Below are 18,656 nucleotides of genomic sequence, written 5' to 3' on the forward strand. Positions count from 1 at the left end.
AGTATAAAGTGAGATATTGCCAGATAAGGAGACCTTCAAACACAAGATCTTACCGATGAAGAGGGCCATGTGATCGTGAATGGCCATGCTGATAAACAGCTGACAGATGAGACAAGGCCCACGAAATTAAGGAAGTTTTATGTTAAGGACATCAATGAGTCCTCAAAGTAGGTTATCTGTCCTACTGGAGACAGTTGTAAAAACAAGAGAGAAATAATATAAGCCAGTCCTTAAACCACCTGGAAAATGGAAGTAGATCCTAGGAGGCTGAAGACTTCTAGGAAAAAGATATGGAAAACGTGATATAAATAAAGGAGTATCCATGGTGCACAATTAGGTCAGACCAATCTTTCCACTCCTATCAACTTCTCCCACTACACACACATACTTCCATTTGTAGGCAAAAGATGAGAGACCCCGAGGACTTCTTACTCTTCCCTCCCTCCGTCACCACTCACCCTCACCACCCTGGCCAAATAAAAATCTAACTGGGAATAAAATGTCATCAAAGGAAAGCTAAGCTTCAGAGATGTAGTAAAGAAATGTGTTTGAGGGGAAGGATAAAAGGAAATAAACTGAAAGTACGAAAGAATTCTCCTGGTCATTCCCCAAGGTGAACGGAGAAGGCAGGTGAAGTTATTAAAGAATAGATATGGGATGTGAGAGTATGCAGATATTTGGAAAAAAATCAATAGTGATTACTTTGAGATTGGGAATCAACACAAAGTCTGATCTCTTTCCCTTAAGTAGCTTGTCTTTTTGGTTTTAAGCCATCATTCCAGCCTATCAAGTTTGTGTCACAAGCAAATTTGATATGTATGCCTTCTATGATTAAACTACATTGAATAGAAGAGAAAAGGCTGAACTTTATAGCACAAAACAAACCTAATCAGTTTGGTTGGATTTTTTTCCCATTGACATTTGACTCCTAGAGCTTACAGGGTACATTTTAGGTTCTTTGGCAGGAATTGTTCACTATTACTACCATCCACTCCTAATTCCTCCAACCTAACCACATGAATACCATACCAAAATAAATTTATGCCATAGCTAAAGTATTTTCTTGATTTGGTAGTATACTATCAATAAAAGGAAATGAAATGAGCCTGCCATGATTAACTTTTAAGAAACTCAAGCAGGCTTCTACACAACAGCATTTTCTTTTCAACATATTCACAAACCAATGTCACGTACATAGTTAACGAAGTTGTCATCTATCCTGTTACTTTAAGTATCTACAAATGAATTAAAAAAAAAAAAAAGGTAGCAGTATGGGGAAAAAAGCCTTAGGCTCACCTGAGACCTTAGAAGATCCCACTCTTTGAATGAGAAGTCTTCATAAAATTGATTATGCCATGATAGAGTGAGGGATGAGCCTGTGCTCACATGAAGAAAATCTCCAAACTATATCAACTCAAGTGGCCTCCACCACTTCAACCCGTACTACAGCAGATGAAAGTGAGCCTGCAACACCCATGGAAAAGAGATATACAATTTGGCCATACAACATCTAAAGCAATCTAAACACAGCTCTAGTTTTTTTTTAAAGCAGTCTACTAACCCATTGGGTCTGGTACCTCCAGACTAGTATGGTGTTGGAAATATCTATTACTGACTGTTACAGCAAAAGCCCATTTCTGAAGTTAATAGTTTTCTTAATTAAAAAAAGCTTAAAGAGAACTGGACTGCTCATTGGTCACAGCTAAGCTTACTGGAATTTGTTCTTTTCACTCTGTCTACTTTTTCACATAGAGAGAGATGTGAGGAACAATATACCACAGAGGTATTTGAGGAGAAACATATTTAACAGCTGACCTATTATCTTAACATTTCAATTCTAACTTTAGGGATTGAACTACATTAGGCAAATATGATATTTTTGATTCCAGAGCGCTCTTGAAGAAGAGACTTAGATTACAATCAGTTTTTCTTTACAGTGACTTTGTTAACAATGTAGTTTCCCATGGGCTAAAAGTGCTTTTGGATATCCCAAAAGTTATAGAAGTATGTCCAATTGCACTGCCCTACCCCACCCCACCTTTGCATCTAAGGATGACACACTGTTTTTCCCTAAGTCAAGACAGATAACCTGAAAAATAGGAGTCTATTTATAAAACAGTGAGAAAAATACTTGAAATCAGAGCAATACTCAAAAATCTACAACTTAAAACTCGCATATTATAAGGACCCAAAGGGAGATTAGGCCAAATACATTATATCATTCAAATGGCAGTATTCACATCAAAAGTACAATTAAGTACAGATGTTTAGTACTGGATAATCACATTAGATACTAATGGAAACCTTTCAGATTCATCTCAAATTTAATCCTGTTTCATGTTCAGAAATAAAATGACACTGAAAGTTTGTCTTCAAAATGTAAGAAAGGGGCTTCCCTGGTGGCGCAGTGGTTGGGAGTCCGCCTGCCGATGCAGGGGACACGGGTTCGTGCCCCAGTCCGGGAAGATCCCACATGCCGCGGAGCGGCTGGGCCCGTGAGCCATGGCCGCTGAGCCTGCACGTCCGGAGCCTGTGCTCCGCGACGGGAGGGGCCACAGCAGTGAGAGGCCCGCGTACTGCAAAAAAAAAAAAAAAAAAAAAAAGTAAGAACGGAGGGGGAACCTATGGGCTAAGATGACTGTCATCACTTTTTACTAAAAATGGTGACCAGAACTAGGGCAAATTCCACCTGAGAAAAATCAAGGAACTACTCTCTAACAACTTAAGGACTTGCCTACCTGACCATAAGTCAAAATGTTAAACTGTAAAATACACTACATAATTCCAGTTCTCTAACTTCAGGGAGGCTCAGGAACCACATGGAAGCCTGTAAAGCATTTTAATGCAGATTCCTTAACCTCACTTCCAAAGATTCTGATTCTGTAGCTCTGAAGTAGAGCCTGGACATGTATTTTGACAATACAGACCAAGAATTTGGAAATGAGCACTCTAAACATATTTTAATTAATGGAGGTTCAGCATATAAAATCATTAGCGTGGGTCAAATTATGTCATTATCCTCATATTATACAATTTATAACAATGGTTTTCAACTTTTGGGGAAAATCAGAGAACCTTTTGAGAAACTATATGACCTTTCCACCAAAATATGCATGTATACACACAAGATTTCAAATACAATAAGAGGTTCATGCATCTTCTGAAAGCCCAGTAAAGAAATGCAAGCTGGAATGATGTTACCTATTACATAGTTACACACAAAGTCAAGTGAAATTCTAGGTTCTTCAGTAAACATTTTGGGTTACTTTATACAAAGTATCTTTGATAATGGGCATAATTACATCAATTTCCCGTAAGAATTAGTTGGCATCCATAAAAACCTCTGGAAAGGTCAGGTTCAGCAAGAATCACTGTCATTCTCAAAAAGTTGTTTTCCTTACTCAAAAAAGCTTTAGTCATCACCAAGTTTCTAGCATTATAAAGAGGTGAAGAATCCTCGGCACATGAAACAATCAAAATTGGAATGATCTCCAATGCAAAAAGGTTTCCCATAGACTCCTATCAGAACTGTAAATACGTTTTACAGCTAAATTACTTGAATTTTAACTTTAAATATCATATAATATAGCACACAGTATTTTACATGTTATTAGCATGGACATAGCATCTTATGAAAACTGAAACAAATCTTTAAAAAGTTAAACTAAGACATTTACCTGAACTATCTATTTTAGCAATATCAAACAGCTCAAGTTCACATGGTATTTGCTAACTGGATTTTGAGGACTCTAATCAAGTAAGACTTTACTTAGCACTACATTAGTATCATTTCCATATAAAAAATGGGCTAAAGAGAAATTCAGACTGTTTAGTAAAAATGTTTTTAACAAGTAGCTTTAAAATGATAGAACTTGACAAAAGTTCAACTTACTAAATGTATTAAGATTTTTTAAAACTCTGCAGTAGATATTATATTACATAGTAGAAAAAAACTCCCCAAAAGCCCCTGTCCAGGAAGAACAAGAAGGACATCAAGATGTTCTCAGCAATTTCCTCAACAGCAGGAAATGAAAGGCTGGAGATGCCAAGGCTTTGATCAGTTTACTTTTTTTTTTCTCTGAATAGGCTTACTCATTATTAACTGATGAAAGATAACACACATATGATATTAAAAACTAAAAATCTAATGGTTCTACTATCATGACTGTCAGTTAATGCTCAAGTAAGAGAAAAGTTCTTTTGGTTCCCTAGCTCTCTGGGGGAAAAAAAAAAGCCACCTACTGGACCATTTTAGAACTGTGTAGCTTTTATTTTACATTATTAACATCAATTGTAGGAAGCTGATTTACTGATTCAGATAATTATATCCTCCAAGGCAACACTATGCCCAATTTCATGCTAATGAAAAGTTTCTTTAGTTCTATAAACGGTCATGTTTCTTGCTTATTTCCACAACTCATTCAAATGATTGTTTCTATCACATAAAAATATAAGATGCACTGGGGCCCATCTTGGATTTTTTTCTTCTGATGAAAAACTAGCAGATTATTTCTAGGTGTAATTTAACTGAAAACACTACTTCAACTTCAAATTGATTTTAATGATATGTACAGAATTTAACAAATTACAATTAAAATGGAATCAGTTATGTTAATTACACATAACTTAATATCATGCAACACTGCATGGTAAAAACAACAGCTTCATTCATATACAAAAAAGTATTATTTTGAGACTTGTGATAGTATATTGAAATTTTTGACATAAGCTTTTGGTAAAGAGTATTTCATAAAAATTTAAAGACCTGATTAATCAGTTAATACATTATTAGGAAAGATAGTAAACATTACTAGTAAAGTGAGACTACAAGCAATTAACTTGAAAATTATACCAGATACAGGGTTGGATGTAGTCTCGTGAAATAAATGTTTGGTTAAGAAAATAGTTTTGAAAAAGATCTCATATTGAAGCTATGTATTAACTTTGTGAAATCAGGTTATATAAATCAATAGTCAAGTTTATTCAGTTAAAGAAAATATGCCTATCCTTTCTTATACTCATAAATAAGTACTTATACAGTCTTTATATACAAGTGAAGAAAAATTCAATGTAAAAATATACTGCCAATCCACTTCTTATGGTTGAAATAGCTCTTTATCTACACATTAAACTGCATTGATGAAAATGTCCAATTCATATCACATTCAACCAGCATAAATATTTAAGCTGTATTGTTGTAAACAAAAGAGAAAAACAAATTCTTTTATTTCATCACTGGGTAACAATCTACTTCTCAACTTAGAATGCTATAGAAAGGCTCAACATTTAATCAAATCCAAACCCACTGAACTTGGAGTAAACAAAGTGAATGTTTTCAAAGTGCATAATTTCCAACTCATCCACTTGTAATATTTATCCAATTCCAGTTCATCAGCGAGAAAATAAAATGTACTTAGCTATAAAAATACTAAGGAATGTTATTGAAAAGGAAAGGCTATTTGGTAGAAGTAACTACAAAAATAATTAGTTTAAATCTTCATAAAGCTTTAATGCAAGAACATCAGTACACTTTCTTTCCATAAACCTTAAAGCATGATCAATACCAAGATTTTAAATTTCCACCTTTCCAGTACTTGAAAAGAAGTTGCAATGAAGTGTCTCTTCAAAAAGCAAGAAGAATGATCATGCAGGTGTTACTCTGCTGACATTTGGGGACATGGATATCTCTGCTGGGTTGTCATCTCTGGCTCCACTGGCAGCAAGTACAGGCAAGGAGTTACTCTGAAATGCAGATGTCGGACAACTAGTCATGCCAACATTTTCATCTTCACCATTGTCTGAATCTGGTGTTGTAACTTCACTGTCCTGCAGCCCCAGGATCTCACAAACTGCTTGTGGCAACTCCTGAATAAGAAAAATCAAATATAAAATCATCATTCACCATAGAGGAAAAGTAATCACAAATTAACACTTCTATTTAATACTACATCTAAGCATTTGCTTTAACAGTGTAATTGTTATGCACCCTCTCAAACCATCCTTCTCCACTCCAAATGAAACCCTTAACCACTCTTTTTAATAAGTGGTTCTCTGACCTTCTATTCTGAATTAGCCACTCTCCACCCCATCCCACCACTCCCACAAGCATATTGTTTTCTAATATTCTGCATTTATTTCATTCTCCTTATTGACACCATCTTTCTCCCTCAATACACAGAAGTTCCTTAAACATAAGAAGTATCTCACTGACAGGTTTTTTGGGTTTTTTAAAAAAATTATTTTGGCTGTGTTGGGTCTTCATTGCCGCACACGGGCTTTCTCTAATTGTGTCGAGCAGGGGCTATTCTTCGTTGCAGTGCATGGGTTTCTCATTGCGGTGGCTTCTCTTGTTGCGGAGCACGGGCTCTAGGTGCACAGGCTTCAGTAGTTGTGGCTTGCAGGCTCTAGAGCACAGGCTCACAGTTGTGGCGCATGGGCTTAGTTGCTCCGCGGCATGTGGGATCTTCCGGGGCCAGGGCTCGAACCCATGTCCCCTGCATTGGCAGGCGGATTCTTAACCACTGTACCACCAGGGAAGCCCTCACTGGCAGGTTTTGAACAGAACAGCTATCAAATAACTGTGTGTAAAACTGAACCAAAATAAATATTTGGAACTATGATCAAATGACACGAAGACCAAATAAGAATTCTCATAAAAAATATGAAAACCAAAATACATCAAAAGTCTAATACTTTGGTTTAAATTCAGAATATAACACATCAACTTTGCCTTGTTTTTAGAGATTATTAAGAGTTTGACTGATACAAATGTAATGACATAGACCAAATACTTTTCATTTAATTATTTCTGATTAGCATCTGTCTTTACTTAAAGATACTACATATTTAATATGAGGTCCTATTCTGTGTTCTTTGATTAGGTAATTTATCAATGCTTCTGCAGCCTCTTTATTGTTTTCATTACTTTTGTCATTTTGCCTTATTATTATATGTTTCCTATCTAGCATAATTAACCAATTGTTTTCAATTAAGTGCTGTAAATTTATAATGGTAAACAAATGCTAGCCAATGCTTTGTGTCTGCCTTCAACTTGCTGCCAATTTTGCTTCTGAAAGGAAAAATTCTTTCTTGACCTCAATCCACCAAAAACATATGAACAAAAAAAACCTTACAATTACTTAAAACACTGTATACCTTGCATTTTACCATCTGTAGAGAAATTGCTTCTGCCTTGCATAGTACATCTTCCACATCAATTTTCATGGACAATTCATTGATATGCTAAAATAAATCAATAAAATAAAATAACTGAAACTGAAACACTATTATATTCTACTATACAACTTATTACCAGTTATATTACACTGTAGATGAAATCCTTAAAATAAAAACACCCTCATACTACAAGTGAACAGGAAATTTAATATATCTTTCATTAGATCATTTCAAGTTTTAAAGCTAAAGAATAGCTAATAAGCTTATGGAACATTAAATCCAGCAGTTGTCCCAAGTCTACTATCTCAAGTTATAAGCAAAAGAATTATTTTTTTAGAAAATTGAACTACATAAAAGAGCACTTGCTGAATTTCCTTTTCCTCCTAATTAGCTAGGAAAAATAACTGGCAATACGTACTTGCTGAACTGTCATTCTCAGAGAGTCAGTCCTAGTACTGACTGTCATTGATAAAATTTAAATTACTTGAGGGATTCAATAATGTTCCAAGGAAATGTATGTATATCAATACCACCAAAAAGAGGAAAGAGTCAAAATATTAAAATTTAAGTTAAGGTAACAACTACCTTAAGTATTTCATTAAAGCCATAATGCTTTTCCATTATTTGCTGCTTTTCTGATTCCAGAATAGCACAACAGAGAAGAAGATGGAAATTTTTACATGGTAGTTCAGTCCACATTACCTATAAAAAATAGAACACCTATTTAGTAAACTCTATCAATTCTAAAATATTTTCCTCACAGATACAATGCCGAACTCTGAATGACTTCTGTGCAAAGCACGAGTTGCCTTGATGGGGTAGTCCACTCTTTTTCTAGTTAAGAAATGAGGTGTGGGGAAGGAAAGTCTTACTTTTACCTACAAAGTAACTATTATATTAATAGTTAATATAATATTAACTATTATATGAATATGATGAGTTCCAAATGTGGCTCTTTAGGTAACTACAGTAACACTGAACCTAACCAGTATGATAAATGGTATTAACTAAGGAGCCACAGTCATGAGGTTAAAGTGTAAGGGCCAGAGGTATTTTCAGTATTTTTCTGAACCTTCAGTTTTTCACTTTTAAATCATCTTCAGTCTCGGTGGGGCGGGGGCGGGGGAGGGGTACAGGGGAGCTAAATCATGGGAATAAAGATTCAGTTGTACACTGCATGGAATTAAAAACACCCAGAGGTAGCTCTACATTCTAAACATCATATTATATAACTCAGAATATCTCTGACAAAAACTGAATTGACCACCCAAAATTTATACCCAAATGTATAAAACATTTGATCAATAGCTGCACTTCTTCCTAAGTATAGCCAATGCCCTAAAACTTAAGTTCTTAATTTCCCCCGGTTAATGTACCTAATAATATCTTTTTTAGAAAGATCAAAAGAGCCATGTAAACACTATTATTAAAGCATACCTGAAATGTTTTTACTTCTTTTACCAGAAGTAAATTAAGCAGAATAATTTTCAGACTAAATCCAATTCTTAAAAGTTTAATTACAATGCAATTAACCTCAAAAGTTTCATTAAAAGTTCCAATTTATTTGGTAAACACAGACTAAGGAGTTATTACAGCTATGTTGATAATTTTTTAAAAAGAAGTTGAGATAACAATTTAATAAAACTGATTAACTTTAAAATATGATTCTGGGTCAAGAACATGTGCGTTTTCCTTCTAATTTCAAACAAAGAAAGTGATCCTCCATAAAGTGGTGATCCTTCAATCAGTGTATCACCTTCTCTAATGGCAGCACAGTCACCAGAAGTACAGGAATCAATTTCCAGGTGTAAAAGCCTCAGGGTGCCCACTGTATACAAGTCTATTTATTATCCAAACAGATTATTTCCCCCATTCTTTCCTTGGGAATATTTCTGTCATCTTTACTTTTATAAAGATAAGGCATCAAGCAGTCATTATACCAATATTCTATTTCAATAGCACATCCATCTGTTAACTTAACAATTAATAGATGTATAAGAAGAAAATAATAATTTTCTGTTTTTCATCAAGAGTTGCCCTGGGTGCAAGAGGGAATAAAAGGATATAAACCAAAAACATGATCATGAATATCCTCTAGAGAGGGGAAGAGGGAAATGGGGCTTGGGGTGGTGATTAAAGATATGAGCTATATCTTTAAATACTTTTTGTCTTGGAAAGAAAGAGAAAAAACCAGAAGTGAATACGGCAAAATATTTACATATGTTAAATGTGGATAGTGGGATATTTGTTATATTATTCTTAGTATTCTGCTGTAACTTAAAGTTCTTTAAAAAAGCAAAACACAAGTCAGTTCCCTCCCAATATTTCAGACTACAAATAAAGTACTATCTCAATTGACTGGCCTGCCAAAACTTCCTTAACTCTATTCAAATCTACACCCAAATGTGGCAGGGCCTCACATAAAGTCAAGCCTTCCAAGGAAAGAACACAGGCACAAGTGGTCCAGAGAACTGGTTCTGGGAAACTCACTGGCACCCAATCGCACAAGGATTTGATTTACAGAAAAAAGCTCCAAAGACCACACATTCATTTCAAGATGGTTAATTTTTTTTTTTTTTTTTAAGGAGAGACCACAAACCATTAGAATTTTCAGAACGTAACTGCTTTAGAAATTTCAGTCAAGATATTATAATCCATTTACACTCTACAGATACAAAATGTTTCCATAAAAAATATTAATTTTTACAATAATTTAAGAACTTACCTCCCATAATCGAAGAATATCTAGAAAACTAAATTCCCTTTTAAATCTGATTAAAAGCCATCTGAAGCAAAAATAAAGGTATCCAGAGTCCTGGGATTCTACACAGAAAAAAATATATATATGGCTTACTCATGCTAATTATCTCAGAATACAGTGACCTATTTCAAACTCAAGTTTTTCTATTCATCTTAGGCTATTAAAAGTCCTATAAATTTAATTGCCTTCTACTAATTCAAGGAAACAATTTAAATTTGCAGGCTAACTTCTTTAAAAGAAAACCACCAAATAACAACAAATACAGTTGACCCTCCATATCTGCAGGTTCTGCATCCGTGGATTCAACCAATCATGAATGGAAAATTTTTGGAAAAAAAAAGATTTCCAGAAAGTTCCAAAAAGCAAAACTTGAATTTGCCTTGCCTAGCAACTATTTACATAGTCTTTACATTGTATTTACAACTATTCACACAGCAGTTATATTGTGTTAGGTACAATAAATAATCTAGAGATGATCTAAAGTCTACAGGAGGATGTGCATAGGTTATATGCAAATACTGCACCATTTTATGTAAGGGACTTGAGTATCCTCAGGTTTTGGTATAGGGGTGGCGGGTGGGTCCTGGAACCAATCCCCCACAAATAATGAGGGACAACTATAATTCACTTTATAAATAAACTGTTTTAAGGCAAAATTATACAAGGACTGTTTGGTCCCACACTTTTATTCCTCAGAGGAACCCAGGCAACATTGGTAGAGTATATACATCTTTAAAAGAGCTCTTTACATTTTTTCTCTGTTCGTATTACCTTACAATTTGCTGGGTATAGTTTTGTTTCATTAAACTTACCTAAGTAACTGCAAAATCCACTGTCCAACAATCGAAGTAAGGTACTTAGCTGAATTAGCTGGGTCTTCATGCCTTGCATTTGTTCTTCAAAATTTTGATGCTTTAAAAAAATAAATGTTATCACATAAGTTATATTTAATAAATATTTTACAGTACATAATCTCCGATAACTATGCCATGAATATAATGACAAATGCTGGATTTATACCACACTGGTTATATTTTTAAATCACAACTAATTAAAATGCTAAAGCAACATCAAAAAGGAGGAAAGAGAAACTTGGTCTCAAACTAAGAATTATTTTTTCCCTCTATTCATTTTTTTTTTAGATAAAGAATAATGCAGAGACAGCAGGGGTAGACTGACTGATATATCAATACTTATTTCTTACGTCAAATAAGAGACTTGGTGAATGGAACACACATTGGAAAATAGACTTTTATCAAATCACTTCACTGTTAAATATTTCTTCAATTTAACATATGAAATAAAATTAATTTTAGCTTTAACATATCATGTTAAAGAATTAGCTAATTATTTCTTAGATTTGATGACATTAGGGAATCTATGAAGTCAAAACCATTTCATAACAACACTAACACAATCTATGCATTTTGCACTTTAAATTCCCCCATAAGTGTAAAGGCTATATGATGTGTGATATTGCAACAGACTGCATACAGGAGCGGATATGCAAGTCAGCTGTGTTCTATTAAACTAAACTACTAAACTAAACATTAAAGAAAATGAAAAATAATCCCTCTTCTCAGTAAACTGTTTTGGAAAAGTTATTTTTCATTAAAAAAAATGTATGTATACCAAGATGTAGCATTTTTAGATGAATGAATAAATATTTATAAATTTCCTAGCATTAATTTTTCATATGACAAACATCAATAGATATAACCCACATAAACAAAAGCTCTTGGAAACCTCAATAATATTTAAGAGTGTGAAGGGGTCCTGAGATCATAAAGTTTGAGAACTACTGTGGTTACACATGTTTTAAATAATCTTTGAAGTTTAACAGATTCCCTACCAACACTTCAGTCAAGATTTGGGGATGGGGAGTGCACCAAAATAAAGGCTTCTTAGATGATTCTGATCCCTTTAACCCTAGTGTTCTAACCCCTTTATGGTGAACTACTGCCCTAACCTTTGTGAAAGCCTAAGAACAACATCCCCTCCTTCACACTTCTTTTCTCGTTCCTGAGATAATAATAGTGCTTTATTAGAAGTATCCATCTGATTAGAAACCATTCATTCCTGGTAAAAAAGAATTTTGAAAATTAAGGGCTACTGATTCTCAATAAAATGGCTTCTCTTCAGTGATTTAAATAGTTTAATTAGTGAACGAAATAGTTTAACAGACTAACGCAAGCCTCTGGGATATAGTTTCTTCACATTTCCCACATGGAACTATAAGGGAAAGGCAGAATTAACTCTTTGATTAACAGCATAATTTTTGTTGTGACATGACCAAAAGCTAAAATTGGTTTGGAAGTACCAACATGGCATAGCCACTGCTACCCACTCTGCTATAAAAAGCAGCACTCCCAAAATGACAGAAGCCGACTTCAGAAAAGTAGCTACTCCTGGAGAAAGGGCAATGAGGTCAACAGTGGATATACACAGGGCATCAAGTGTAACTGTAAATAAATATGTGTGTGCATACGTATACATAGGAATGCACATATGCATGCATGTATAAATATATGTATATGTATATGTACATGTATACAGGTATGTGTGTGTGTATATATATGGATGGGGGTGAGAAGGAAGGGTGGGACAAAACTATATGGCAAAATGAATGGTGGCTATAAGAAAGTTCGTCAGATCGTTCTGCAAATATTTCTATATTTCGAAAACAAAGTCTATGCCTAGACCTACATTAGATGTGAGTAAATATCAATAAAAGTAAATCTACAGACACTGAATTCAGCCTCACTAAAGTAGTTAAAACTTATGTTAAATAAATCCATAAAACAAAAAGGAGTCAAACAGCAGCACAGATTCAAGGACACCAAAACAATAGCAATGCAGTGAAAAATAATTGTGCGGATTATTTTGATTGTAACTTATTGCCCTTTCATTCAAATATTATGAAGCAAAAGATGTTAGTAGACAATATATTAAGAGATCTTTTTAGAATAAAGACTAGAAAAATCCCCAGACCATTCTCAATGGAAAAGGCAAACAGAGAACATTTACTGTGAAAGAGACAGAACAAAGAACTTGAACCTTCATACACAAAAATGACAAATAGACTGTGAAGTGGTACACTGCAGATGTTCAGAAAGTAGTCTTTACATTTGACACCTAAATACATGCACACATATGCATGTATGTATGTATTTGGCACCACAAGCCAATATATTTGAACATGCCAATATTAGCTCAGTTTTATGAAAACTATTACTGTAAAACACTAAATAACGTGTGTTTGTGCTAATTCTTGGAATACCTACTGTAAGTAGAGGTCTAAACTAAGCACTGGGGAAATATTCATGTGTTTATTCTACAAAAATCTGTTGAACAAAAACCTCATGTCAGGCATTAGGAAAATTCTGGAAGCATATCAGAGAACTAGTTAAACAAAGACATGACCCCTTTATCAAGGTGCATACTAGCTCTAGTGAAAAGAGGATAAACAACAAAAACACAAGGAAAGCAGACAACAGTTTCTACACAATTAGTTATCAGTTGTACAGACCTTTATAACAAATGCCTCAGGTTTCTAGAGCACCTGGGAGTAATTGGAACTAAGAAGGCAGGTAAAATCAATCAATCAAAAAGGTAAGGAATACAAACTATGATATTACCATATTACTGCAATTAATAATCTTTCCAAATAATCCAAAAACATTAATTCATGGTATCTTATCAAGTATGGAAAAGAACTAGGAGAAGTGAGGATAAGTTGGAACCATGGATAAGAGACTTGAGGAAACAGATAAAATTGGGACAAATTAGAAGGGGAAACAAAAAACAGGCAAGCAAGAGAGGAAGAATAGAAGTAATCAAAAAATAGAACTAATCAAAAAATTTCACATCTGTATCCCAGACTCTCCACTACAGGGAAACATTTTATATGACTACATATTCAAATCTTTATTCCCTTGCAAGCAAGCCATTTCAATATCCAACCATCAAGGCCCAGCATCAAGTATATTTATTTTACTTTGAAACAGTACAGTGACCTATGTAGTCAGGTCTTTGGATTTCATATGCTTTTATATGCTCTTAGCCCCTTTGCTTTTTTTTCCCCCTTTCTAATAGATTACTTGAGAAGACTGTTCTATTTTCCTGTTAATACTGTACTATTGTCCTAGAACTCTGTCTTCAAGATGTACCAATGATAATAGATAAAATGTTCCTTATAATAATATGTATATATAGACACAGTTCAACTCTAATAATCGCATGCTTAAGAAAAAACTAAGAAGCTGTCAACGTTACAAATAGTTCAAACACATCTGGAGAAAAATCAGCCACTATAATGACAAAATACAAAATGTTCACAAAAGGTAAGGATATTACTTGGCATGACTAAGCTTTATCTCTGAAACAGATGATATGAAAGTTCAACTACTTCACAAGAACTGAAATCATCTATTTCATCAATATTCTATAATGACTCATGGTTCTTCTGCAGATCATAAGCATTTACCAATATTAAATCCTGATTATTCCTGTTCTATAGGCACTTACTATCTACTTTTTGTATTAAAAACAATACCAGCATTTCCAAGCCTCTTGAAAAGGCTATTTAAAAAAGAAACAAACAACATTGAGCAGTTTTTTTAAGTTCTACCATAATTGGCTAAATATAAACATCAATCTTATAAGATTATTATGCAACTAAAATTTTCAGAATTAGTTTGGAATGGAACCTTACCATTTGGTCCATGTAGGAGGCAAAGCACCAAAAGGCATCTACTTCATTTTCCATCACATATAAAAGAGGGGAAAGTAAGTCACTCATTCCTTGCACATATCCTAAGAAGAACAGAAAAAACTAATCATATCTCTAAAAACCTAAGCTTTATGTATCCATCTGTGCATACCACCACCATTTCACTTAAAACTGCATCGTTTTTCTTGGTTTCAGAAACTGGTCGATACTGATGTTTGTAAACAATGAGGAGGAAATCTAGCAATCAGGTGAGAAAGGTGAGTTGTTTTGTACTGAGACGTCAACAGATACATAACTGCTAGTATGTGTCTTAGTGTAGATATCATTATCAAGGGAGGGTAATATTATTAAAAAATAATGTGCAAAAGCATTATGATAAAGAAGAGGGTTGAAGGGAAACCCAGAGGAATATCAAATTTAATAAATATTAAAAAAAAAAAGTCAAAGGGAAGAAAGCTGCAAGGCCAGAGTAGTCAACCACCACCAAACTACGATGAATAAGCCCAGTAAAATAAGAACTAAAAAGGGTCCAACTGCTTTATCAACCAGACACTGGTAATCTACCCAAAAGGAATCACAACAAAATTACCTCTTTTAAGTGGTTGTATTTATGTTCTCTTTTTTTTTTCCTTTTGCTGTTACTCTAGACCCAACCAATGATAGCAAATGGGCTTATTTAATCCAATCAATATTTTGTACCTAAAGCTACCATCTTAACCACCTTTCTCTTGTGCTCTTATAATTTCTCATCATGACACTAATTTGCAGCGTTAGATGAAAAGAAAAATTGGAAAGTTAAAGAATCAGGCCCCTCACTTAAAAAACAAACAAAAAATCTTAATTTTGCTTTTCACCTGACCATGTCAAATGTCTTATTTTTTAGTTCCATCTTATAAAATTCTCAATTTTCTTAATTGTTTTACAATTAGATTTCAGACTTAAGATACAGATTCTTGAATCCACAAAGGGACAAGAGCTCTTAACTAAGCCTTTTCACATACATATCATTCAACTTTGGTAACTTTTGTACATTCATTAAAGTTACATAGAGATTTTTTTCCCCGTGATAGCTTGGGAAGTCTGTGGAAAACATACAGTCTTTCATTCGCAGGACCAACACTTACATTCTTATCGTTCACCAATATCTGTGTGCAATGAAGTCATTTAAAACAGTATACATTTTTAAAAGGGAGGGGATACTTCTGCTTGCAGTTATACATAATTTTACATCACTCTTCCTATTCTGGAAGACAACTTTAAAAATGACCCCAGGAAGCATGTAAGCCAGTCTCTTGAGAAAACTCAGATTAAAAGTGTAACAGAAAGAGACAGTTCACTTCAGGATCTCCTTACACATAAAAGTTTAGCTCTATCTGCTCTTAGCCTCTACCCTGTTGAAATGGAGCAGGACCCTACGGTCCTTGCACCCCACATCCTCAACCTGCCTTTTGTCTGTGGAAAAACTTTAGCCAAAGAATAAGTTTAATCAGAGAAGTGAGAAAATGCTGAAACAAAGGAAAACAGTCAAAGGAGACCAAATAATAATAGTTCAGTCATTAAGCAGTCGAGGATCTTTAGCTCCTTCTTAAGGGCTGTAGATAATATTCTGAGCCATATCCTGTGAGCTGTCTTAAAGAAACTGAAACCCCCAGCAGGTGGAAGAAGTTAACTACATGATGACCAGGCTGCAGCCATGAGCTGCCACAATTCTGAGAACTGGCCTCAAAGAAATGGAAACAAACCGACCCTAGAACTGAAGATGAACTGTACCTAAAACAATCAAGATGATGCTGATCAGACCACTGATGACCAATTTCAAGATGACTGTCAGAGCTGACTGTGCTGTTTCTGCACGTAGCCCCCTCCCTCCGTCTATAACAGCTCTTGCCCACTGACTGTCAGTGGTGGGAGTCGGCCTCTGGACAGACGTCTGCCCTTACCACCCCCCAACCCCCACACTGACAGTATCCAAAACAAAACAAACTCTCCTTTCCACCAACCTGGCCTCTTTATTGGCTTTTGAGCAACAAGCAGCCGGACCCCACTTTCAGTTACAATACCATCTACTGCTACGCCTAATCCCTCCCAACCTCACTATGTCTACACTACACCCTGCGGAAAAGTATGTCTCTACGCACGCACATTAGCACACACACAAAAAAACTTAGGTTCCCGTGGCAGGTATCCAATTATTACAGTACCAAACAATGGAGTTACCAAGACATTTAGAGAAAAGTGCTAGAAAAAATGGCATACGACATGATATCTAAATGTAAGCATTTATACAAATTTATTACAGATGCTTTTTTTAAAATAATACATACGACATGATTAATTCTGTGTGTCAACTTGAGTGGGCCACAGGATGCCCAGATGTCTGGTTAATCATTATTTCTGGGAGTATCTGTGACTGTGTTTCTAGAAGAGATTAGCATTTGAATTGGTGAACTGATTAGAGCAGATGGCCCTCAGCAATGTGAGGAGGCATCACCCAATCCACTGAGGACCTGAATAGAATAACAAGATAGAGGAAGACTGAATTTGCTCTCTGCTTGGCTGGTTGAGCTGAGACAGCGCTTTGCCCTCAGTGCTCCTGGATCTCATGCCTTCAGACTCAGGACTAGCATCTACACCACTGGTTCTCCTGCTCTCAGGTCTTTAAACTACACCACCAGCTTTCTTGAGTCTCCACCTTATAGATGGCAGACTGTGGGACTTTTCAGTCTCCATAATCACATGAGCCAGTATCTTATAAGAAACCTTTTTTTTTCTTTATTCTTTCCCTGACTAATACAACACTTTTAAGAAAGAATAAGTAGGTTAGAAGGAAGACTAGACTGTTATCATCAGAACTTTCCTACATGGCAATGACACAGTGAAAGCAATGACAAATATAAAAGCTAAACCAATTAAAGCATGAAGGAAATTTATGTGAATTCAACAAAGTGGAAAAGAGTACCACTTTCCTGGGTCTGACCACATACAGTCTGTAACAGAAATATTTCAAAGCATGCTGTTCGAAAGGTTTACAAAGCACCTTTCCTCTGGGGGGGGGGGAAGTGCTTTATTATAAAGTTATAATGAATAAAAATTTCTAAGAAGCTAATTTAATCCTTTAAGTCTTCAGCTTTCATATGGGATCACTACCATAAAGTTTTAGTTAAAGCAAGCAGTCAAATTAATCTTCATATTCTTGTTGCTTTTAATCTATTTTATTTTATACATGATGTTCTTTGGGGTATGTCATGAGTTGTGGGTGTGGAATTAATGTACAAATTCCTTTTAATTAAAGAAAGATTAAAGCTGTTTAAATTAGCATTCAGTGATGCTCAAATTCTGCACTAGTGCTGACTGATGTACATCTTAATCAGCACTACTACAATTTCTGAAGTAGTTCCCCAAAATTATTTTCATAGCAAAGTTGTTTCAGTGTGGAGGTGTGAGAAATGAACTCCTTACCATCCTAGCGTACACATTCTTAAAGAGAAAAAAAAATTTCATCTATATACAGGTGAACATTCCAGGTTAACTGAAGCTTATTCGGTTATTAGAGGATCAATTTTATTTTTTTAAATCTTAAGAGGTGGAAATCATTTTTTTTTTTAACTAGACACTCTCCTGCCTTCTTACATACAGTATTTTGAGTATAATTTAACCTTTTACTGCTTATTCAGGATCAAATTATGAACATACACTGTAAAAAAAAAAAAAAGATACCTCCCATAGAAACAACTTAGATATAGTGTCTGCACTAACTAAAAATTACTCTTCCTTGAGTTCTTCTGTCTGCTTTTGTTAATTTTTATCTTCTTCCTCACTATTAATGAAACTATATTCAACACAAATACACCTACATCTCATCTATGGGCTAAGAAGCCAAACAACTCAACAGGAAAGAATCAACTATAAGAGTAAATTTACAGCCCGGATTACTTTGCTATGAGTAAAAAGCAAGAAATTTGGTCCAGTGCTTTATGAAAACTACCC

General features: G+C 34.8%; 2 protein-coding genes across 7 annotated transcripts in view; both read right to left on the reverse strand.

Annotated features, from left to right (window-relative positions):
- Positions 1-1,837, reverse strand: part of TPH2 (tryptophan hydroxylase 2) — a 107,822-nt gene extending 105,985 nt beyond the window's left edge. For all 3 annotated transcript variants that reach the window (XM_060164568.1, XM_060164567.1, XM_060164566.1), the window contains exon 1: positions 1,297-1,837. The gene's annotated coding sequence lies outside the window, so the exon portion shown is untranslated. The remainder of the gene's footprint in view (positions 1-1,296) is intronic.
- Positions 1,838-2,941: 1,104 nt separating this feature from the next.
- Positions 2,942-18,656, reverse strand: part of TBC1D15 (TBC1 domain family member 15) — a 66,084-nt gene continuing 50,369 nt past the window's right edge. The window contains exons 12-17 of one of the 4 annotated variants that reach the window (XM_060165290.1): positions 14,652-14,689; positions 10,750-10,849; positions 9,902-9,999; positions 7,762-7,878; positions 7,156-7,242; positions 2,942-5,865 (exon numbers count right to left, since the gene is read on the reverse strand). In XM_060165290.1, coding sequence (XP_060021273.1) covers positions 5,644-5,865; positions 7,156-7,242; positions 7,762-7,878; positions 9,902-9,999; positions 10,750-10,849; positions 14,652-14,689 — 662 coding nt within the window. In that variant the 3' untranslated portion in view covers positions 2,942-5,643. Of the gene's footprint in view, positions 5,866-7,155; positions 7,243-7,761; positions 7,879-9,901; positions 10,000-10,749; positions 10,850-14,651; positions 14,753-18,656 lie in introns of all 4 variants that reach the window. The other 3 variants (XM_060165289.1, XM_060165288.1, XM_060165291.1) reach the window with 3 other exon arrangements.

The sequence above is a fragment of the Lagenorhynchus albirostris genome, chromosome 11 (assembly GCF_949774975.1).
Source record: "Lagenorhynchus albirostris chromosome 11, mLagAlb1.1, whole genome shotgun sequence".
Taxonomy (NCBI): Eukaryota; Metazoa; Chordata; class Mammalia; order Artiodactyla; family Delphinidae; genus Lagenorhynchus; species Lagenorhynchus albirostris.